Source organism: Phoenix dactylifera, chromosome 3 (assembly GCF_051530095.1).
Source record: "Phoenix dactylifera cultivar Ajwa chromosome 3, Ajwa_hap1_PhDact_Kaust_v1.1, whole genome shotgun sequence".
Taxonomy (NCBI): domain Eukaryota; kingdom Viridiplantae; phylum Streptophyta; class Magnoliopsida; order Arecales; family Arecaceae; genus Phoenix; species Phoenix dactylifera.
In genome coordinates, this window is record NC_143192.1 from 34,155,026 (window position 1) to 34,177,924 (window position 22,899).

A 22,899-nucleotide genomic window follows, 5' to 3' on the forward strand; every position below is an offset into this window, starting at 1 on the left:
CGGGGTCGGAATGCTGGATCATAGGGCAGCCGACCCGGGGTCGGGCTGCGAAGCCGGGGAGGTCCGACTCGGGGTCGGAGTGCTGGATCATAGGGCAGCCGACCCGGGGTCGGGCTGCGGAGCCGAGGAGGTCCGACTCGGGGTCGGAGTGCTGGATCATAGGGCAGCCGACCCGGGGTCGGGCTGCGGAGCCGAGGAGGTCCGACTCGGGGTCGGAGTGCTGGATCATAGGGCAGCTGTAGCTTTCCTGGATACGCGTGCCGATCACGTGGGGCATGGCGGCTCAATTCCCCCATAACAGTATCTTTTTGGGATATTCTATATCAAGTAAAGCTTATAGAGTCTTTAACAAAAGAGCCCTTGTTATTGAAGAGTCTATACATGTTGTTTTTGATGATACTAATGATATCTCTTCTAGCAAGAAAGTAGCTCTTGATGATGATGCAGAAATTCTTGAAGAAAAGATTGATGAGATGACATTACAAGAAGATGAACCAAAGTAAATTGGAGAAGCATCAGCAAGCCAAGAGGTAATTATAGATCATAGGCTGACTAAGGCTTGGAGGTATGCTCATGGTCATCCTAAGGAATTAATTTTGGATGATCCCTCTCAACCTGTTAGAACTAGAGCATCTCTTAGGAACTTAAATAATCATCTAGCATTTGTCTCACACTTTGAACCTAAAAACATAGAAAAAGCTGAAAATGATGTAAATTGGATAAATGCAATGCAAGAAGAGCTAAACCAATTCACTAGAAATAAGGTATGGAACCTAGTTGAACGACCCACTGAATACTCAATAATAGGAACTAAATGGATATATAAAAATAAACTTGATGAAAATGGAATCGTGATTAGGAACAAGGCTAGACTAGTAGCAAAGGGCTATAATCAAGAAGAAGGTATAGACTTTGATGAAACTTTTGCTCCTGTAGCTAGACTTGAAGCAATTAGATTGTTACTAGCATTTGCATGCTCTAAAGATTTCAAATTATTTCAAATAGATGTAAAAAGTGCCTTTTTGAATGGGTATATTAATGAGGAGGTGTATGTAGAACAACCTCCTGGTTTTGAAAATCATCAATACCCCAATCATGTGTATAAACTAAACAAAGCACTCTATGGTTTGAAACAAGCTCCTAGAGCATGGTATGAAAGACTTAGCAAATTTCTGTTAGACCATGAATTCTCTAGAGGGAACGTTGATACAACACTGTTTTTAAAGAAGAAAAACAAAGATATGTTAGTAATTCAGATTTATGTAGATGATATTATTTTCGGTGCTACTAACAATCGCCTCTGCGAAGAATTTGCTGATCTAATGCAGAGTGAATTTGAAATGAGCATGGTGGGAGAGCTGAATTATTTTCTTGGGCTCCAAATCAAACAATCTAAAGAAGGCATCTTCATCTGTCAAGCAAAATACATCAAGGAGATGCTTAAGAAGTTTCATATGGAAGGAAACAAGTCAATCAGCACACCCATGAGTTCATCATGCAAACTAGACAAAGATGAATCACGTAAATCAGTAGATTAAAAGATGTATAGAGGTATGATAGGATCTTTATTATATCTTACTGCAAGTAGACCTGATATCATGTTTAGTGTAATGCATGTGTGCTAGATATCAATCTAATCCTAAGGAATCACACTTAATTGCTGTTAAGAGAATCTTTAAATACCTAATAGGAACAAAAACCATAGGTTTATGGTACTCTAAAGATTCGAGCATAAACTTAATAGGGTACACTGATTCAGAATTCGCTGGTTGGAAACTTGATAGAAAAAGCACCAGCGGGTCATATCAATTCTTAGGAGAAAACTTAATCTCTTGGTTTAGCAAGAAACAAAACTCGGTTGCACTATCTACGGCTGAAGCCGAATATGTTGCTGCCGAAAGTTGTTATGCTCAAATCTTGTGGATTAAACAACAACTTGAAGATTATGGCATTAAACAAGATAAAATTCCCATTAACTGTGATAATACAAGTGCCATTAATCTAACCAAAAAATTCAAGAACTAAACATATTGAGATAAGACATCACTTCATAAGAGATCATGTACTGAATGGTGATGTGACACTTCAATTTGTTTGTACTGATGATCAACTTGCTAATATCTTCACAAAACCTTTGAGTGAAGATCGATTTTGCATACTTAGAAGAGGGTTAGGAGTGATTGATCCATTGTAGTGATACTCCCCTCTAGTTCATTGATTTTGAGGATTAGTTTATGTTGGACATAGAATTTCTTATCTATGATCATCAAATCATTTCTTAAATCCTAGATAAGTCCATAACTCTCTCGTTTGGCACGAAAATAACAAGATTTTTGGTTGTATGCCAGAGTTCGAGTCGACTCGGATACATTTTAGAGTCGGCTCATGGGGGAGTCGACTCGCGCATATTTGGGAGTCGACTCGGGGTCGAGTCGACTCGCGACTTACCGGAGTCGACTCGAGGTCGGAAATCCGACTTTTAATCCTAAGCGGAATGTTTTTCTTTTTACTTCTATTTTCAGCCGCCACTGTTCAAAAACCCTAGAGCCGTCTCCGACCTCGTCTCCGACCCACTTTAGGTCATCTCCGTCGAGGTTTCTCCCTATTTTCCGTGTCCTTCCCCATTTTTAGGTCAAAAATGCCTAGGAAGGTCATTGTCCCGAGCCGAAAGAGACCCGTCTCCGCGAGTGGGGCCGAGCGACGGTCCAAGGCTCGGAACGAACCGGCGAGGCCACCACCTCCGGTACCTTCCCCGCCTAGGCCGATTCCCTCGCGCTCATGCGCCGGGAAGGTTGTCTCTACCGGGAGGCAAGTCAACTTTGACTTCCTCTCCCGGAAAGGGTTCAACCTAGGGCATCACCTTAGGGCCCAGGGTTTATAGTTTTTCTGCACACTTGACCTCCCTACCTATCCAGGGTTAGTTAGGGAATTCTATGGTACTGTCGCACGGGTTAGCGGGGGTATCCAGGGAACTGTTATGGGTGTCCCTATTTTCATCTCGGAGGACTTCATTGCTCGAGTCCTCCATCTCTCGAGTGAGGGGATTGTGTTGGAATATTTCAAAATTCCGAGTCTGCCCTTCTTTGTCTTTTGTCTTTTTGTCTAGTGTACTTTCTTTAGTCCCACATTGGAAAGGAACAAAACTCAAAAGATCTTTATATAGTATTCAACCTTTTAACTTGGTGAAGCAAAGAAAGAAAGTAGCCCACGCGCGCATGAGCCCAATGGAGGTCCAAGCTAAAATTGGCGAATCCGATCCGGAAACGTTTAACCGGGCGCGTTGCGATTATCATGCGCAGGGGGACCCCCCCCCCCCCCCCCCCGCGGGTGTGGGCTTGAGCCAGGTTTCTTTTTGCCGTTTTATTTTTTGAATTATTTTATTTGATAACGTCACGTCGCGTCTTTTAAAAATGCCCGTATCTTTCAAAACGCCTCTTCCTTTCTTTTTAAACCCTATCAGATCCGAGGATTAAGATAAGAAATCTTATCTTCCTCTCTCTCTATTTTCTGTGTTCCCGAAGAGGACTTCTCTATTCTATCTTCCTGAGCGGTTCTGGGCTGTTCGATAGTATCACTGCATTAGCGGGTGTACGCTTGGAGTGATCCAGTTGTTGTATCCTGGAGGATAGGCCGCCATTACCTGCTACACCGAGATCCATTCTCCGAGGGGCGCGATCTATTCTTAAGGACAGTGAAATCACGCCTCAACTGATAAGTTCTTCCTTCTCTCCATCTATAATTTTAAAACAGATTGCTCCCACACACCCCTCCGATAGGATAGAGGCCCTTACGGCCATCTTAGGGAGTCCACCTCTGTCCCCCATAGAGGAGGTGTTCGCAAATCAGCTTTCGGCTGAAATGCGGCTTCTCCTTAGTGTCATCTCTAGGACTCTCTTCCCAAAGACTGGTAGGTTTGACTTCATTTCAGAGAGAGACCTAGCCTTGATGTTCTACCTCCTCCAAGACACTCCCATCAACTTTTCTAAACTCATCTACAAATACCTTTGTGAACCCCTAGACAAACCTAGGTTGAGTCTCCCTTACGGAATGCTATTCACTCTCATTTTTAGGGAGTTAGAGGTCCCTATCCCTGAGGGGGAACCCTCTCGCTCACTGCGTTTTACAGATCGCATGGGTGAGGGGACCTTTCATCGGATGGGATTCCACAAGGTTGGGGGAGTCTGGGTTCGGAAACCATCCACTTCCACACCATCTGACCCTACCACTCACCACTCCCCTAGCCCTGACCATGACTTGGAGCACTATACAGATCTTCCCACCTATCCTTCTACCTCTGGTCCTACACATATTGAGCCCTCCACCTCCACTGCCCCACCTTCTCAGCAGCAGCCCCTGGAAGTTAGAATATCTTCTGAGCAGCTTCGGGAGTTGCGGCAGGAGATAGTGAGGGAGCTGAGGGATGACCTGCTGAGGGAGCTCCGAGGTCCTCAGACTGCTCCCTCCACCGAGCTAGTTCCTTCCTTGGCAGCAGTGGCCGAGATGACTGCGCACCTGAGGGAAGAGATATCCAATGTGCGCAGCCTGGTCCAAGCTCAATACTGGAACATGAGTGACGTCAAGGACGACACGAAGAAGATGCGAGATGGCATCCGACAGGAGCTAGGCAGCCAGAGCCAGGGTGCGGAGCTACTAGCACATGCATTGATCTCCCAGTTGGACACCCTTCAGAAGAGTGTGACCGAGCTTACCACGATCCAGTCTAGGGCCACCTCGGAGATCATAGTTCAGCTAGGGAATGTTCAAGAGGCGCTCAGCTTGGTCTTGCAACACACGAGACTAGGTTCAGGAGCCTCATCCTCAAAGAAACCCTAGTGTAGCTTTGTTTTCTATCTTATGATGTATTTGTTTCTATACTTGTATTTTTTTTTACAATTGTACTCAAATTAGCATCAATACAATGAGTAGACACTTTCTTACAAAACTGTGCAATACTTTTCTATGTTCCGCACTTCTTTTTGCTATGATGACAAAAAGAGGGAGAAAATATGATGAATTGAATATAAAGGGAATCACAAAAAAAAAAGGAAAACTCTTAAAGCAAAATGTAATTGCAAAATGTAATTTGTTCTAAGTGGATTCGATACCTCGAGGCTCATTATCTCTCTATTGGGGCTCCTCAAGGAGTAATCTCCAGAATCTATTCAAAGGATATTCGGAGATTAGTTGAATCAATCTCAAGAACAAATTGTCAGATTTTTCCTCTGAAAGTAAGAATTTAAGCAAAAAAGGATTCAAGACATTAAAAGAAAATTCAAAAATTTAAACAAAATTGAATGCATATGTTGAGGGGGAGAATCTGAAATCTTAAGAAAGCAAAATCATTAACTACATATAAGCCAAACAATTGATTGCATGATATGAAGGCTTATATAATTCCAAATGAAAGGGGGAGCTTTATGTTCGTCCGATTCCTGTCTAACTAAAAATATGCTAGACAGATCGTTATTAGAACCGACGGACAAAAGTTAAATTTAATTTTACTCTTACCTGTTCTACTCGAAGAATAGTGGTTGTAAAAGGTCGATCCACAGGGAGGCGATTGGAGTTGCTTAAAAATAAAAACGTTCACTTGGATTCGAAATCGATTTTTTTTTTAATAACAAAAGAAAAACTTTACTTTGAAGATGTTGAAAGATTTCCTGGTCTACCGGAGAATGTTTTCTAATTGAAATTAATTGAAAGACAGGTACTTAAATTCGAGGATCATTTATATATTTAATGAAAAAGAAAACTCTGGCATAAAATGGATGAACACAGTGCTAGGGATATTGAAGACTAGAACATCAATTGCATGAAGAAAAATTAAATATATTGCATCAAAGAAAAATTAAAAGATTGCATAATTTGAAGAACGTAGATTAAAAGCAGAAATTACAACTTTAGCATGAATAAAACTAAAAATCCCAAAACACTTGCTCTCAAATAAAAACTCTTAATAAAACAAAAAGAAGACTAAAGAAAAAAAAAACAAACAGAATATGCTCTGTTTTCAAAAGAGAAAACAGAGCATTTCTCTTCTTCTTCCCCAACCGAGCACCCCTTCCTTCCTCTGTTCTTTGGCTCAACACAGAGCACCTCCTCTCTTGGTTTCCACCCAAAACCGAGCACACTCCCTCCTCTTCCTCCTTCTCCTTTTATAGCCGCAGACGGACGCCTGATGCGGAAGGGAGACGCGGAGGATGCGGACGGCCTGGAATCGGAAGGTGGGGACGTGGGGAGGAGTTGATCACGGATGAGATCCGGGCGCTGGGAGCATGTGGATTACGGGATGCCGTGGATCCATGGTTGCAGAGGCGGGATGAGCTGGGATTCGGATCGTGGAAGGAGTGGATCACGACGGATGCTATGCGGTGGAGATGTGCTGAAATGGAAGAAAATTTGGGCAACGCGGATCCTTTCTTCTCCAGGCGCGGGATCGACGGGGAGGAGTCGATCGTGGAAGGGATCCAGTGCGGATCGGCTAGAACACAGGATCTCGGCTTGCTGGCATGGTGGCTGGCACGGATGCGGGACCGCCGGGATCATGGAAGAGCTGAGAGCGTGATCGTCGGGAGGAAGGAGAGATGCTGGGGTGTTCTTCCCTTCTTTGGGTGTCGGCTGGGATATTCATGGCAGCGTGTGAAGAACGCGGGCGGCTTGGATCACGGAGGAGACGCTGATCCGAAAACTAGGAATGCGCTGAAATGGAAGAAGCGATCATCCGAGATCGATGGGAGGACACCGTGGATGCTGGGATGTGCAGACGGTGTGGCTGGCTGGCGTGATGGAGACGCGGACGAACGCCGGGCTGAAACGCACGGATGGAAGGTTCACCGCGTGATACACTGGGGATCTGATCGCGAGAAGAACGGGATCACGGGATGAGATGGATCCGTGGGTGCAGAGGCGTGTCACGGATGCGGTGGATCTTGAACACGGAAGGAGGGAGGAGCCGGGAGCTTTGTGATGCGTGCGGACGGCTGGGAGGATATGGGAGACATCAAGTTCCATCCGATTAGTCATATAGTATGATATGAAATTTTGCTTGTAGACGGACGGGTCATCTATTCTGGCTGGAGGTCAAGTGTTTTTAGTCATGGGTCACCCAGCACCTTATGGCAAATTTAGATTTGCCCAAAATTATTTTTCAAAGGCTCAAATCCGATTCGGACCCGAACCCGACTCGGACCCTATTTGAAGTCAAATTTGTAGTCAATGTGCATTTTATCTATAATTTATACTAATCTATGTTAAATCCAAATATAATGTTAATCTAGTGAATTTATTATTATCGGTTAACAATAACACTAATTTTAGTAACATGTAGGTCGCACTTTTGTGCTCTTATCACACCCCCCAACTAGCTTATTGCTAGTCTCTAGCAATTCAGTGCGAAAATGATAAAATGAGAGAGCAAAAGTGTTATTTATTATATAAATATCCTAAGATAAATACTCACTTTCGTAGAGCATTACGATTGCACTTAGCATGTGCAACAAGCCATTAAACCCCTAGGTTACCCTAGCGGACGAGTGTTGTCTCGTGAGGGTTTGCAGTGAAGTTACCCACAAACTTCATCAGTCAGGAATTTTCAAATTTTAACTCGAAATTTGAACAAGTATTACTGTATGAAACTAGAATTGCAAGGACAATAGAGACTTGTTGTTATCATATTTAAGCAGACTCTAACTCAAGTTTCATTACACCCCATCTATCTGCTAACAAGTCAAGAATGTAGTGAGGTGCAAGATAGTATCATATAAATGAGTGGCTTTCACTTACTTCCAACATGATCACTCCAATTTTCAAGACTTTCTAGAGTTAAATGGTAATGAACACCCCGAATTTATTTATTCTTTTTTTTTTCAGACTGAATGCTAAGAAGAATGACTTGTGCAATATCTAGCCTTATTAAGCTTTCTAGCTAACCCATGTAGTGAGTGTTAGGCCAATGACTCCCGATCCAGATGGCTCAGGGCACTAGGTGTAGAGACACCCTAACAGGCTTAATAACTCAAGTTAATTAGGCTTCAAGGCTAAATTAGTCACTCAGAGTTTAATCTCAATGTCCTCACCTTTTTACGCGAACACTTGCTGCTTGCCAGGCAGGAGGCCCGGTTACTCAGTGAGGAGACTTAAATTAAACTCATTATTTTATTTTATCTCTTCTTTTTTTTTCTTTTTTTTTTCTTTTGGTTAGGTTAGGGTGTTTATCACACATATAACTCTAAATTATCCCGAAGATTAAAAATATTCATATTAGTCGTAAGTTTACATACCCCACTATTCATGTGCTTATGTGTAAGTGCTAACTCATCTTGTATCATGTTAGCAGAAGATAGGTGGGACGACAACTCAAGCTAAAACTGCTATCATATTCCTTAACTCAAAGCTATTGTCAAAGCAATTCCTACTTTACACAGCCAAAAAGATTAGATTTTGAGTTAAAAATTTGAAATCCCCCTTTTTTATATTATTTTTTAATTTTAATATTTTTTTAATTGCATCAAAAATATTCTCTCCCCCACACCTAAATCTAACATTGTCCTCAATGTGAAAGAAAATTTAAAACAGTAATAGGATAGAGGAGAAGTTACCTGATATGAGTAGGTAAAGTGACAATAGGGGCAAAAATCACAAACCTGCAATTTTTTTTTTTTTTGAAAATATTTACATGTTGGGTTGCCTCCCAAGAGCGCTAAGTTTTATGTCTTCAGCCAGACAAAATGTAAATCCCCATTTTTTCAACCATTATCTAAGAATGGTTTTGGAAGAGTCCAAGGAAGAACAGTTGGCTGGTGACGATCTATGCTTATAAGAGGAACAGAACTAGGGGGTGCATGCTCGACCACTTCCTCAGAATGGGCAAGGTAAGCTTCTAAAGGGTCCTTATTATAAGTTTGTAAGAAAGTCTCCTGAACCAGACTTTCAATCATGTCAACTTCATTGATTTCTTTGTCGTCTGGTGGTTGTTTACTTATATTAAAGACATTAAGCTCGACTTTCATGTTGCCAAAAGATAACTTCAGCATCCCATTTCGACAGTTGATCACAGCATTTGCTGTGGCTAAGAAAGGTCTACCTAAAATTATAGGTGTGTGACTGTCTGGATGTATTGCAGGTTCAGTCTCAAGGATAACGAAGTCCACAGGATAGTAAAACTCATTTACTTTCACTATTACATCCTCTACAATCCCCTTGGGGTACTTCACTGTCCTATCTGCTAAGGAAAGGGTAATATTTGTAGGCTTTAATTTCCCCAAACCTAATTTTTGGTACACATAGTAGGGAAGTAGGTTTACACTGGCTCCTAAATCTAATAGAGCTCTTTGGATGATCGTCTCTCCTATTTTTATTTCAATAGTTGGGCAACCAGGGTCTTTGAATTTCTGGGCAATCTGTTGTTGAATGAGAGATGAGGCTTGTGCAGCCATAACAGCTTGCCTAGGAATACTTGTTTTTCTTTTGACCGTGGTGAGGTCTTTCAAGAATTTTATATAGGAGGGAATTTGTCTTATGGCATCGAGAAAAGGTATATTTATTTGAACAGTTTTAAAGACTTCCATGATTTCATCAAAGTTAGATTGTTTCTTGGAGTCCTGAAGTCTACTGGGAAAGGGAACCTTGGGTTTGTATGTTTCTATGGGTTCTTCCCTTTTTTCCGGTTTGTCCTGTTCTTGACCCCTCTTCTGAATAGGGTTCTTATCGGATTCAGTTTTATTTTCTTTTTTATTTTCAGAAAGTTGGACTTTATTGTCCACTTGCTTGCCAGACCTTAAAGTGGTAATTGCCTGGACTTCATAGGTCAGATTTCCATTAGAATTGATTTGATACTGACCTATCTGACCTTGATTTTGTTGTCTACTAGGGTTAGGCACTGGTTGACTAGGTAGTTCACCTTTCTTCCTATCCCCTAGAGAGTTAGCTATTTGGCTCAGACTAACCTCAAGTTTTGCAATTGCTTGCGCATGGAATTGGTTAGTCTAGGCTTGGGCTGTATTGGTCTGTTGTTGTTGCTTGATAAAATCTTGTTGTTGTTTCATCATATTAGCCATCATGGTTTCTGTTATGGGGGAATTGAGCCGCCATGCCCCACGTGATCGGCACGCGTATCCAGGAAAGCTACAGCTGCCCTATGATCCAGCACTCCGACCCCGAGTCGGACCTCCTCGGCTCCGCAGCCCGACCCCGGGTCGGCTGCCCTATGATCCAGCACTCCGACCCCGAGTCGGACCTCCTCGGCTCCGCAGCCCGACCCCGGGTCGGCTGCCCTATGATCCAGCACTCCGACCCCGAGTCGGACCTCCCCGGCTTCGCAGCCCGACCCCGGGTCGGCTGCCCTATGATCCAGCATTCCGACCCCGAGTCGGAGATCTTTTGATAACGACAGGCTATTCTCCAGAGGCACGCCGCGGCCTCCTGCTCCACTACTCCCTGCAACGGCTGTACCCGATGCTGCCCACGATCTCCTGTATCGACCGTACAAAGCGGAGCTCCACTACGCCCTGCCATGACCGTACCCGGCGCTGCTCCACGACGCCCCGTAACGGCCATGTCAGTGGCCATTCTATCGTGCCCCACGACGACAAACCCCCCTGAGAGACCTCCCAGCCAGGTATATATGCGGCTGGGGGGAGAAGGGGGGGGTAAGCAATACCTCCCAGAGCACTCTCTCCCACTTGTGATTATCATCTCTCCTCCTCCAATCTCCTCTGACTTGACCGTCGGAGGGCCATCACCACCCTGGTGGTGGTGCAAGGCTTGTTTGCAGGTTCCTTGGCGGAAGGTGGAGCGCAACCAGCACCAACCAAGACAACTCAGGCGGAACCCCGTTCACACCGTCGTGTCAATCGTTCTCGGTTTGGACCACCAGCAACAGTTGGCGCTAGAGGAAGGGCCGAATCTCAGAACGATCGTAATGGCACGGCGAGGTGGTCGCGGAGCTTCCAATGCTTCCGGTCGCGGAGCCTCTCGCGCCTCTGGCCGGGAGGCTGCTGCGTCCCCAACACACTCTCAGCAGCATTCCACCGCTTCTCCTCCCATTCAGACGGTCGAACCTGCTCAGTTCGACCAGCTAGCCCAGCAGGTTCGCACCCTCGCGGAGGCAGTGCAGAATCTGCAGGGTGTGATCTCTCGGGTGCCGCAGCGGGCTCAGGAGCCACTGCTCCCCGAGCACTCGCCTCTTCCTCACAACCCGCGCTCCTTCCTCTCCCATGGAGAGGAGCGCCGGCGCGGGGAGGATTCTCGAGTGCGGTCCATTCTGCCAGGACCTTCTCATCGGAGCTGCGCGGGATACGAGAGGCGGACCCGGGCGCGTTCTCAGACACCCCAGTCCTCGAGGGGCCCGCACTCCAGTCGGTCCCCCTCGCGCCGCTCCTTGTCTCCCACCCACCGGTCGCGCTCCCTGGACCGGCGGGTGGACGATCTCCACAGACAGCTCCAGGTCCTGAAGGGCCACTCCAAAGATCCCTTCGCCGACTTGGAAATCTCCTCCCAGCCGGCGCTTGCCTCAAGGATCCTGCGAACCCTAAACCCGCCGGGGTTCAAAATGCCGGCGATCGAACCCTACGACGGGGCGGCGGACCCACGGGACCACGTGGAGAGTTTCAGGACTCTTATGCTCCTCCATGGAGCATCGGATCCTCTCCTCTGCAAGGCCTTCCCGGCGACCCTCCGCGGCCCGGCAAGGGCGTGGTTCGCCGGCCTGGAGGCTAATTCCATCCAGTCCTTCCACCAGTTCACCCGTCTCTTCATCAGCCATTTCGCCGTCAGTAGCCGGCGAAGACTGGTCTCCGACTCCCTCTTCGATGTCCGGCAGAACGAGGGAGAGAGCCTGCGGGATTATCTCACCTGCTTCAACAAGGCAACACTGGAGGTCCGGAATTTGAGCCAGGAGGTGGCTCTCTCAGCCCTGAAGCGAGGCTTCCGGAAGGGCAGACTCACCTTCTCCCTGGACAAACGTCTGCCGCGGAGCTTCCCGGAGCTGTTGTCTCGGGCAAACCAGTATGCAGACGCCGAGGAGGCAGCCTCCCACCGGAACAAGGAGGCCGCCGAAGCCCCTCTAAAGCCCGGGAAGAAAAGGCGAAAAGAGGCACCCCAGAGGAGGAGCCCGACGCCTCAACGCCGGCGCAGAAGCCCGTCACCAGCAAGGAACCACGGCGCCACACGCCCTCGTTCTCCGCACCGACGCTTCAACCGGTACACCCCACTCCTGGCCCCCCGGGCCCAGATCCTCATGGAGGTTAAGGGGCGGGAGGACCTCCCGGTCCCGAGGCAGATGAAGAAGATCCCTGGGAGGAAGCCTTCTCGGGCGTACTGTGAGTACCACCGAGACCACGGCCACGATACCGAAGACTGCTTCCAGCTTCGGGACGAGATCGAGGCTCTCATTCGCCGAGGACGTCTCGGTCGATATGTAAACGACCGACGTCCCCCCGCAGACCCGCGTCCAGCCAACCCGGCCCCTCAGGAGCCTCGGGAGCAGAATCGACCCGTTGCGGGAGTGATCCACACCATCACTGGGGGCTGCTCTCGGCCCGTGAGGAACGCAGGGGGCTCGGCGGAAGTATCAGGAGTGGCCGTCGCGAAGAGGCAGCGGGTCGGAAATGTAATCACTTTTTGTGATGAAGATGTAAAGGGGGTTCAGACTCCCCACGATGACGCCATGGTGATCTCTCTCACTATGGCGGACTATGATGTAAGGCGTGTTCTTGTGGATAGTGGAAGCTCAGCTGATATTTTGTATTACGAGGCCTTCCAAAAGATGGGCTTTTCCCGACAATTGTTGCACAAAACATCCACCCCCCTCATAGGATTCACTGGAGACGCTATCTCGGCCGAAGGTGTCGTCGAGCTGCCTGTGACTGCGGGCATTGCACCCGCAGAAGCCACGGTGCGGCTCGGGTTCTTGGTCGTCCGTGTCCCCTCGGCCTACAACGCTATCCTCGGACGACCCGGACTGAACGCCCTTCGCGCGGTGGTTTCTACCTACCATTTGCTCATGCGGTTCCCCACAGCGGCCGGGATTGGAGAGGTCCGAGGTGACCAGCCGACCGCACGGCAGTGTTTCCTAGCAACTCTCAAAGGGAAGAAGCCCATGGAGGCCCTAAGCGTCGAGTCACTTGACGCCAGAGACGAAGTGGCCTTGCGGCACGGGGAGCCGGCCGAGGGCGTAATCGAAGTTCCCCTCGAAGAAGGCCGCCCGGACCGCACGGTCCGGGTCGGTGCCAATCTCGACTTGGAAGCTCGGCTCCGGTTAGTGGAATTCCTCCGAGCCAATGCAGATGTGTTTGCCTGGTCGGCGGCCGATGTACCTGGGATCGACCCGGAGGTCGTTTCTCACGCCCTCAACGTCGACCCGACCCACCGACCGGTAAAGCAAAAGAAGAGACACTGTGCCCCGGATCGGATCCGGGTGGTCGACCAGGAGGTAGACAAACTCTTGGAGGCAGGTTTCATAAGAGAGGTGAGCTACCCCGAGTGGCTGGCAAACGTCGTACTTGTCCGGAAGGCGAGCGGGAAGTGGAGGATGTGCGTCGACTACACCGACCTGAACAAGGCGTGCCCCAAGGATAGCTTTCCGCTTCCACGGATAGACCAACTGGTCGACGCGACTTCCGGATATCAGCTACTGTCTTTTATGGACGCCTTCTCCGGCTACAACCAAATAATAATGGCTCCACAGGACGAGGAGAAAACTGCCTTCATAACAGACCGGGGGCTGTACTGTTACAAGGTAATGCCCTTCGGTCTGAAGAACGCTGGCGCCACTTACCAGCGCCTCGTCAATAAAATCTTCAAGGAGCAGATCGGCCGGAATATGGAGGTGTACGTGGACGATATGCTGGTAAAAAGCCGCCATGCAGACCAGCACATTGCAGATCTGGAGGAGACTTTCACCACCTTGCGAAAGTTTCGCATGAAGCTAAACCCAGCGAAGTGCGCTTTTGGTGCTTCGGCCGGGAGGTTCCTCGGTTTCATTGTCAACCAGCGCGGGATCGAGGCCAACCCGGACAAGATCAAAGCCATCCAAGATATGTCCCCTCCGACCAAAGTGAAGGAGGTTCAGGAGCTCGCTGGAAGGGTCGCCGCGCTCGGACGATTTGTGGCAAAGTCGGCCGAACGCTGCCAACCATTCTTCAAGGTGTTGAAGCGCCCAAAAGACTTCCTCTGGACGGCCGAATGCCATGCGGCGTTCGACCAGCTCAAGGAGTACATGGCGTCTCCTCCCCTGCTGTCCAAGCCGCAAGAGGGGGAGATGCTCTACCTTTACCTGGCGGTCTCCCCAACCGCAGTCAGCGCAGTACTGGTTCGGGAAGAGGCAAGACTTCAGAAGCCTGTATACTACATCAGCCGAGTCCTCCGGGATGCCGAGACGCGGTACACGAAGGCTGAGAAGATCGCCTTCGCGCTGCTGACTGCGACCAGGAGGCTTCGCCCCTATTTCCAGGCTCATTCTGTCACCCTTTTGACCGATCAACCACTGCGGCAGATTCTCAGCAATCCAGAGAATGCGGGACGGCTGGTGAAGTGGGCAGTAGAACTTGGTGAGTTCGACATCCGCTACCAGCCCCGACCAGCCATCAAGGCCCAGGTACTCGCGGACTTTCTCGCTGAGTGCACTGTGCAGGAGGCGGAACCTAAGCCGCCGGAGACACCCAGCCTCGATCTCCCGATCTGGACGCTCCACATTGACGGGTCGTCGAACCCTGAAGGTGGAGGGGCTGGGCTGGTCCTCACCAATCCCGATGGAGTGATAGCCGAGTATGCCTTAAGGTTCGGATTTCCAGTGACCAACAATGAGGCGGAGTACGAGGCCCTAGTCGCGGGACTCAAACTCGCCAAGGAGCTCGGCATCCGGCGTCTGAAAGTCTTCACCGACTCCCAGCTGGTGGTCGGGCAGGTTCGAGGGGAGTTCGAGGCGCGGAGCCCGACCATGCAGAGCTACGTCCGGAAGGTGCAAACACTCATTCCCGACCTCGGCAGTGTTGACATTCAGCAGGTCCCGAGGAGCGAAAATGCCAGGGCCGACAGGTTGTCCCGCCTAGTGGACGCAGACGCGCACAACTTGTCGAGGGCAATCTACCTGGAGACCCTGGATGCCCCGAGCATTGACGGGGCTGGAGCGGTGATGGCAATTGATCCGGAGCCGTCTTGGATGGACCCGCTCGTCGCCTACCTCGCCGAAGGAATCCTCCCTGAAGACGAAGATCAGGCCCGGCGGCTTGTAAAGAAGTCCGCCCACTACGTACTTTATGAAGGGAGGCTGTATCGGACCTCGTTTACCGCCCCCCTCTTAAGGTGCCTCCGCCCCGCGGAAGCGGCCTACGCCCTCGGCGAAGTCCACGAAGGCATCTGCGGATCGCACTTGGGGGCTAGGTCCTTGGCGCATAAGATCATGAGGCAAGGCTACTATTGGCCGACCTTGATGGAGGACTCGAAGGACCACGTGCGGAAATGCGACGCCTGCCAGCGCCACGCCAACGTCCAGAGAGTCCCCTCTGTCCCCTTGGCGCCGATCACCGCGCCCTGGCCCTTCGCACAATGGGGAATGGATATCCTCGGACCATTCCCCGTCGCTTCGGCCCAGCGGAAATTTTTGATTGTCGCCATCGACTACTTCACCAAGTGGGTGGAGGCAGAGCCACTGGCCACCATCACGGAGGCACAAGTCCGGAAGTTCGTGAAGAAGAACATCATTGTCCGATTTGGAGTACCTCGGGTCCTCATCTCGGATAACGGTCGACAGTTTGATAACAAGCACTTCCGGGACTTCTGCGAGGAATTCGGGATCGAGCATCGGTTCACATCCGTGTCGCATCCCCAAACCAACGGCGAGGCCGAGGTCACAAATCGGACAATCCTCCAAGGTATCAAAGCGCGGATCGGCCGGACGGGGCAAGCTTGGGTCGAGGAACTCGAGAATGTCCTTTGGGCGTATCGGACCACACAACGGACTCCTACTGGAGAGACGCCTTTCAGCCTAACCTATGGCACGGAAGCCGTTGCCCCCGTGGAGCTCGGACTCCCCTCGCCTCGGGTGGCCGCGCACCGACCCGAGGCCAATTCAGAGCAACTCCGAGGGAACTTGGATCTCTTGGAAGAGGCAAGGGAAATGGCTCAGGTACGGATGGCAATGTATCAGCAGAGGGTGGCCCGATATTACAACTCCAAAGTCCGACCGAAGCTTTTCAGAATTGGAGATCTGGTGCTGAGGCGAGCTAAGGCATCTCAACCTACGGAAGGTGGGAAGCTAGCGCCAAATTGGGAAGGCCCGTATAAAGTTCGTTGGGTAAACCGACCTGGCTCCTACCAGTTGGAAGCCCTAGATGGCCGAGAAATTCCAAGGGGCTGGAATTCCGCTAACCTGCGGATGTATTATCAGTAGAACAACAAGGCCAGAAAGACAATTTAAAAAGGTGCAATACTTTTCATTTCAATAATTTCTGGTTACAGTGGCGTGCTCGTGTGATTACAAGGAATTCCCAGAGGGGAATTAGGGAGTAAAGAAAGTAAAGAAGAGGTGGGGACCCAAACCCTCAACCCAGGGCGGCTGCAGTCCCACCAGAAGTGGGTGCTTCTAACCGGAGGCGCCATCCAGCACCTCACCAAAAAGAGGAGGAGCCGCCGCAGAAGAAGCTCCCGCTGCCCCCAGGGGAACGCCGCCTCCAAAGGATATTCCCATCTTCCCCAGTGGTAGGAAAGAGAAGGGATTCGAGGGGGAAGAGTATATGGAGGCGCGGTCCCGGATTGAGCGTCCGGCGCAGAGCTCAACCGGGAGGCTGAACTTCAAGGAGGGGAGATGTGATCCCGGATGAAACGCCTAGAGCGGAGTTCCGCCGGGGAGACCCTCCTTGTTGATCCCAGATGAAACGGCTAGTTGGCTGAAGTTGTAAGGGGAGCGCCTCCCCTTTCCTTCGACAGGAGTCTCTCAGTCATATGCCAAGGAGGAGGTCCGCGATCCATGGCAACCTGCAGCTCCGGCTTAGCAAATTCCATCGTACCTGCACCTGTATTTATAGCCAAGCTGCGGCCCCCTGGTAGTTCCGATACGGGTGGTTCCAATAAATGCAGGCGCACTGAATCCGGAGCCGTTCCGGCTCCCGAGGCGTATCTCCCCGCGATTTCCTAAGCGTCATTCTCCTTAAATCGCATTCTTTGTGCAGGACGATCCGGGTGACGTATACCCCTAGGTCCACGTGTCTCCGCTCGCGCCCAGGCCGCATCCTCCTCGAAGAACCCGCGTATCGCGGCCGCTCAACTAACACTCCTCACCAGCAGCAACTGGCGATCCGATTTCCCAGGTAACGCATTAATTAGCGTTTAATACCCTTCTCGTGTTCCCCCCAGGCAACGCTTGGAGGAGAGGAGAAACACGGTCGCGGCTGGGCACAGAGAAACCCCGATGGGCGGCGAGCGACAAGTGGCCGACCAACGAGTGGAATCTCCCGAGGCTCGGCCCTCGGATGCCTGGCTAACCCGATGATCATCCCGGGAGCAGACTAGCCGGAAGCCCCGACCGGTCGCCTCGGCTTGCGCCAGCCTAGGCCGACCAACGAGTGGAATCTCCCGAGGCTCGGCCCTCGGATGCCTGGCTAACCCGATGATCATCCCGGGAGCAGACTAGCCGGAAGCCCCGACCGGTCGCTTCGGCTTGCGCCAGCCTTGGCCGACCAACGAGCGGAATTTCCCTGAGGCTTGACAACCCTCAGATGCCTGGCTAACCCGATGATCATCCCGGGAGCAGACTAGCCGGAAGCCCCGACCGGTCGCCTCGGCTTGCGCCAGCCTAGGCCGACCAACGAGTGGAATCTCCCGAGGCTCGGCCCTCGGATGCCTGGCTAACCCGATGATCATCCCGGGAGCAGACTAGCCGGAAGCCCCGACCGGTCGCCTCGGCTTGCGCCAGCCTTGGCCGACCAACGAGCGGAATTTCCCTGAGGCTTGACAACCCTCAGATGCCTGGCTAACCCGATGATCATCCCGGGAGCAGACTAGCCGGAAGCCCCGACCGGTCGCCTCGGCTTGCGCCAGCCTAGGCCGACCAACGAGTGGAATTTTCCTGAGGCTTGACAACCCTCAGATGCCTGGCTAACCCGATGATCATCCCGGGAGCAGACTAGCCGGAAGCCCCGACCGGTCGCCTCGGCTTGCGCCAGCCTTGGCCGACCAACGAGCGGAATTTCCCTGAGGCTTGACAACCCTCAGATGCCTGGCTAACCCGATGATCATCCCGGGAGCAGACTAGCCGGAAGCCCCGACCGGTCGCCTCGGCTTGCGCCAGCCTTGGCCGACCAACGAGCGGAATTTCCCTGAGGCTTGACAACCCTCAGATGCCTGGCTAACCCGATGATCATCCCGGGAGCAGACTAGCCGGAAGCCCCGACCGGTCGCCTCGGCTTGCGCCAGCCTTGGCCGACCAACGAGTGGAATCTCCCGAGGCTCGGGCCTCGGATGCCTGGCTAACCCGATGATCATCCCGGGAGCAGACTAGCCGGAAGCCCCGACCGGTCGCTTCAGCTTGCGCCAGCCTTGGCCGACCAACGAGCGGAATTTCCCTGAGGCTTGACAACCCTCAGATGCCTGGCTAACCCGATGATCATCCCGGGAGCAGACTAGCCGGAAGCCCCGACCGGTCGCCTCGGCTTGCGCCAGCCTAGGCCGACCAACGAGTGGAATCTCCCGAGGCTCGGGCCTCGGATGCCTGGCTCAGCGCCGGAAGAGTTTCCTGAGGCCTAACCCTCGGATGCCTGGCTTAGCGCCGGAAGAGTTTCCTGAGGCCTAACCCTCGGATGCCTGGCTCAGCGCCGGAAGAGTTTCCTGAGGCCTAACCCTCGGATGCCTGGCTTAGCGCCGGAAGAATTTCCTGAGGCCTAACCCTCGGATGCCTGGCTCAGCGCCGGAAGAGTTTCCTGAGGCCTAACCCTCGGATGCCTGGCTTAGCGCCGGAAGAGTTTCCTGAGGCCTAACCCTCGGATGCCTGGCTCAGCGCCGGAAGAGTTTCCTGAGGCCTAACCCTCGGATGCCTGGCTCAGCGCCGGAAGAGTTTCCTGAGGCCTAACCCTCGGATGCCTGGCTTAGCGCCGGAAGAATTTCCTGAGGCCTAACCCTCGGATGCCTGGCTTAGCGCCGGAAGAATTTCCTGAGGCCTAACCCTCGGATGCCTGGCTTAGCGCCGGAAGAATTTCCTGAGGCCTAACCCTCGGATGCCTGGCTTAGCGCCGGAAGAATTTCCTGAGGCCTAACCCTCGGATGCCTGGCTTAACGCCGGAAGAGTTTCCTGAGGTTTAACCCTCGGATGCCTGGCCTAGCGCCGGAAGAACTTCGGGAATCAAAAGTCAGCAAGAAGCAACCAAGAGCTAAAAAAAAAAAAAAGAGGACGAGGGCGAGATGAAGAAATATTCAACGTGCATTAATTTTCAGGGCCGAGGCCCATACAATTGGGCAAAACGCCGACATACAAAAATAAAAAAGACAATGGAAGGTACAAGAGGTCAGCTTGGAGGAACTCCCGGGTCGGGAACGCCGAGCTCGTCCGCGGGAGGTAGGGAAGCAGCAGGAGAACCAGCAGGCGATGGCGCCGGAGAGGAGTCCAGGAGGGAGATCTCGCTCAGGTCAACTTCGGGATACTTAGCCGACACCCTTGCCAGGCCCTCCTCGAAGCCCAAGGTGAAGGCTTCGGCCCCCGCGTCCGACGCGTCATGGACAAACTCGTCAGACTGGCGATAGGTCCGCACTGCCTCCGACATATCATGGGCGAACTCGGCGGACTGGCGATAAGCCTCTACCGCCTGACGCCCGATTTCCGCCCTCTTCTCGGCCAGCTCCGCCTCAGCTCGCTCCATAATCTGAGCCTTGGCCTCCAAGACCTTCGCCACAATCCGGCCTTCGGCCTCAGAGGAGACCCTCAGCAGATCAGCCTGAGCCTCTTTATGCTTCACCTCGGTAGCAACCCGAGCGGCCTCGGCTTCCTTCAGGCGCGAACGGAGCTCTTGGACGTCCGTGCATGACTTCTCCAGGGCCGACTCCAGTTCGCCTAGTTTGGCTTCAAAAGAGCGGATTCGGTCGCAGGCGTTGTCGGCAGACCGCTGGGCCTTCTCCCACCGCTCTCGATAGTCCGCGATCTTCCGGGACTGCTTTTCAGCCCGTTCCTCCGCCTTCTTGACCCTGCTTTCGAGGCCCGAGGCGGCTTTGAGTTGCTCCCGAGCCTCTGACAGTTGCTCCTCCAGGGCGGCGAAGCCGAGTGCCCGCTCTTCGGCCTCCCGGAGCCTCGCCTCGAGGTCCCCGGTCGTCCTGCCTGCCGCAGCCCGGCCTCCCTCTTCCATTGCTTTCAGCCGGTCCTCGGCCTTCGCCAAAAGCCCCGCCTGTTCCTTGTAGCACTCCTCCAGACGGATCATGTACTGGGCGAGCTAAGAAATAGGAAAAATAAGGGAGTCAGGCGGAGAACAACAGAGCCAATAAATGGTGAAAGACGGCCAGAAGAACACTCACCGACATGAGACAGACGCAGCTGGCGGCCCCGACGTCAGAGACATCCAACTCCCGGACCCGCCGACGGTCCTTCTCCAGCAACACTGTTTCGATGAGATTTCGGGCGCCATCGGTAGTGAAGGCAGACCCCGATTTCTCCCCGGAGCCGGATGGTGGTTCTGCAGCCTTACCCTTATCCATCGCCTGGGGAAGAGTCCGACTGATCGCGCTCGGGGCGGGGGTCGCCCCAGGAATTGATAGGGTCCCGCTCGGCCGGGGCCTCGGCGCGTCCCTCCTCGAGTCATCAGGAGCCGACCGAGTCGAAGGCCGGGTCGGGGACCGATCACGTCCGACCCGTCCGTCTTGAGCAGGCTCAGGTGGCACCTCCGGAGTAGCGGCAACCTTACCACCGGAGGGCTGGTACAGCGTCAGCTGCCGGTCGGTGCCCACGACATCTCCCTGACCGGTGGGCCCGGACTCGTCGGTCGGCATCGGAGGTATCTCCTTACGGGACTTCATCGCCGGTGGGGCCCCGCTCGGAAGAGCTCGTTTCCTCCTCCGGACTGCTTCCAGCAGGGACGCCCTACCAACAGCCTTCGACTTCACCGACCGCATGACGTCGTCGACCTCTGCAAGAAGGACGGGATGGTCAGGGACTGAGAAACCGAAAGGAAGAAGGAACGAAAGAGAAGAAAAGAGCTAAAGAAACGATGGCGGACTCACGGTCGGTGGGGACCGAGCTCAAACCGACGTTCACCAAGGTATCCTCAGAAATGAGGCGGCCCACCGGGGGAAGCTGGCCCTCGGCGACCAACCCCTTCAAGGCGGCGACGCCCTCGGATTCCTCCCTCGACAACTTCGACAGGCCAATTGGGGACTTCACCGGCGTCCCCCAGATTGCCCTGATTTCCCAGGAGGGGTCTGCATCAACGAAAAAGAAGCGCTCCTTCCAGTGGTGAATGGAGGTAGGACCCTCCTTGACAAGGCCGCACCCTCGCCGCGCTGCGAAGCACCACCACCCTTTGTCCTGGGGGTGGCCGCTCAGGCCGTAGAGCTCCCAGAAAACGTTCAAGGTGGCGGGAATCGCATGCAAGCGACAGAGAACCTGGAAGACCGTCAGAGCACGCCACGAGTTCGGCACCAGTTGCGTCGGTGCCATTCCTAAACCCCGGAGCACCTGTAAGACTAGGTCCGAAGGGGGAAAGCGGAACCCGGCTTGGAGGATGCCCTCATTGATGGCGATCTTCCCTCGGGGAGGATGAGACATCCTCTCCTCAGGCCCTGGGAGCGTGACATTGCAGGCCTCGGGAAGGTGGTACCGAGCCACAAATCCGTCTAAGTCCTCGGCGACCAGTTTTGATTTGATGCTATCTGCTCCCACTTCGCCCATCCCTAATGGCCAATCTACGGTCAGGACGGGGTCAAGAAGGAGGGAAAGGCCGGAACGACTGGGGTGCACTAGTACAAAAAGAAAAAGTATGAAGAGCTCAAAGTAGAAGAGTGGGAAACTCACTTGAAGAGGAGGAAGAACGGCTCCGAGAGCGTCAAAGGAAAAGCAAGCGAACGTTTCGGCGGCAACAATGGTAGCGCAAAGGAGAAACTCGAAAATGTCCGTAAAGAAGAAGACGGACGGGGGAGGGCCCCCGATTAAATAGGCGAAAGGGCAAGTGACACCTCGATGACGCCAGAAGACGCCTGGCCGCCGAAGGGTCGCTCGCACCCCAAAGGCGAATCGACACCATTAAGGAAGGATGTCCGCCGAAATCCTCAGGTTGCCAGGTCAGCAGCAACCGCCATACGCCATAAAGAAGGCGGGAAGCTTGAAGCGCGCGCGCCTCTCCGAAGGATGGCGGCAATCTCGAAACATCACTCCCTTCACCTGTTCCCCTTCTGGTTCCAGGCTCGGAAGTGGGGGGCTACTGTTATGGGGGAATTGAGCCGCCATGCCCCACGTGATCGGCACGCGTATCCAGGAAAGCTACAGCTGCCCTATGATCCAGCACTCCGACCCCGAGTCGGACCTCCTCGGCTCCGCAGTCCGACCCCGGGTCGGCTGCCCTATGATCCAGCACTCCGACCCCGAGTCGGACCTCCTCGGCTCCGCAGCCCGACCCCGGGTCGGCTGCCCTATGATCCAGCACTCCGACCCCGAGTCGGACCTCCCCGGCTTCGCAGCCCGACCCCGGGTCGGCTGCCCTATGATCCAGCATTCCGACCCCGAGTCGGAGATCTTTTGATAACGACAGGCTATTCTCCAGAGGCACGCCGCGGCCTCCTGCTCCACTACTCCCTGCAACGGCTGTACCCGATGCTGCCCACGATCTCCTGTATCGACCGTACAAAGCGGAGCTCCACTACGCCCTGCCATGACCGTACCCGGCGCTGCTCCACGACGCCCCGTAACGGCCATGTCAGTGGCCATTCTATCGT

At 52.5% G+C, this 22,899-nt stretch overlaps 1 protein-coding gene across 1 annotated transcript; it reads right to left on the bottom strand.

Moving 5' to 3' along the window:
• Positions 1–19,390: 19,390 nt before the first annotated feature.
• On the bottom strand, positions 19,391–21,646 carry LOC149768060 (uncharacterized). Its single transcript, XM_089929586.1, has 3 exons — positions 21,193–21,646; positions 20,491–21,098; positions 19,391–20,408 (listed from the first exon to the last, which is right to left on the bottom strand). Exons 1-3 carry the CDS (start codon positions 21,626–21,628, stop codon positions 19,494–19,496), a joined length of 1,959 nt encoding a protein of 652 aa, XP_089785712.1. The 5' UTR covers positions 21,629–21,646; the 3' UTR covers positions 19,391–19,493.
• Positions 21,647–22,899: the final 1,253 nt, after the last annotated feature.

Excerpts from the sequence above, each read along its gene's own strand:
- LOC149768060 (XM_089929586.1), bottom strand. The coding sequence starts at position 21,628 with ATGGCACCGACGCAACTGGTGCCGAACTCGTGGCGTGCTCTGACGGTC. Across the intron at positions 21,099-21,192 it reads GAGCTCGGTCCCCACCGACC|AGGTCGACGACGTCATGCGG; the intron begins GTGAGTCCGCCA and ends TCCTTCTTGCAG. Across the intron at positions 20,409-20,490 it reads GCTGCGTCTGTCTCATGTCG|CTCGCCCAGTACATGATCCG; the intron begins GTGAGTGTTCTT and ends CCTATTTCTTAG.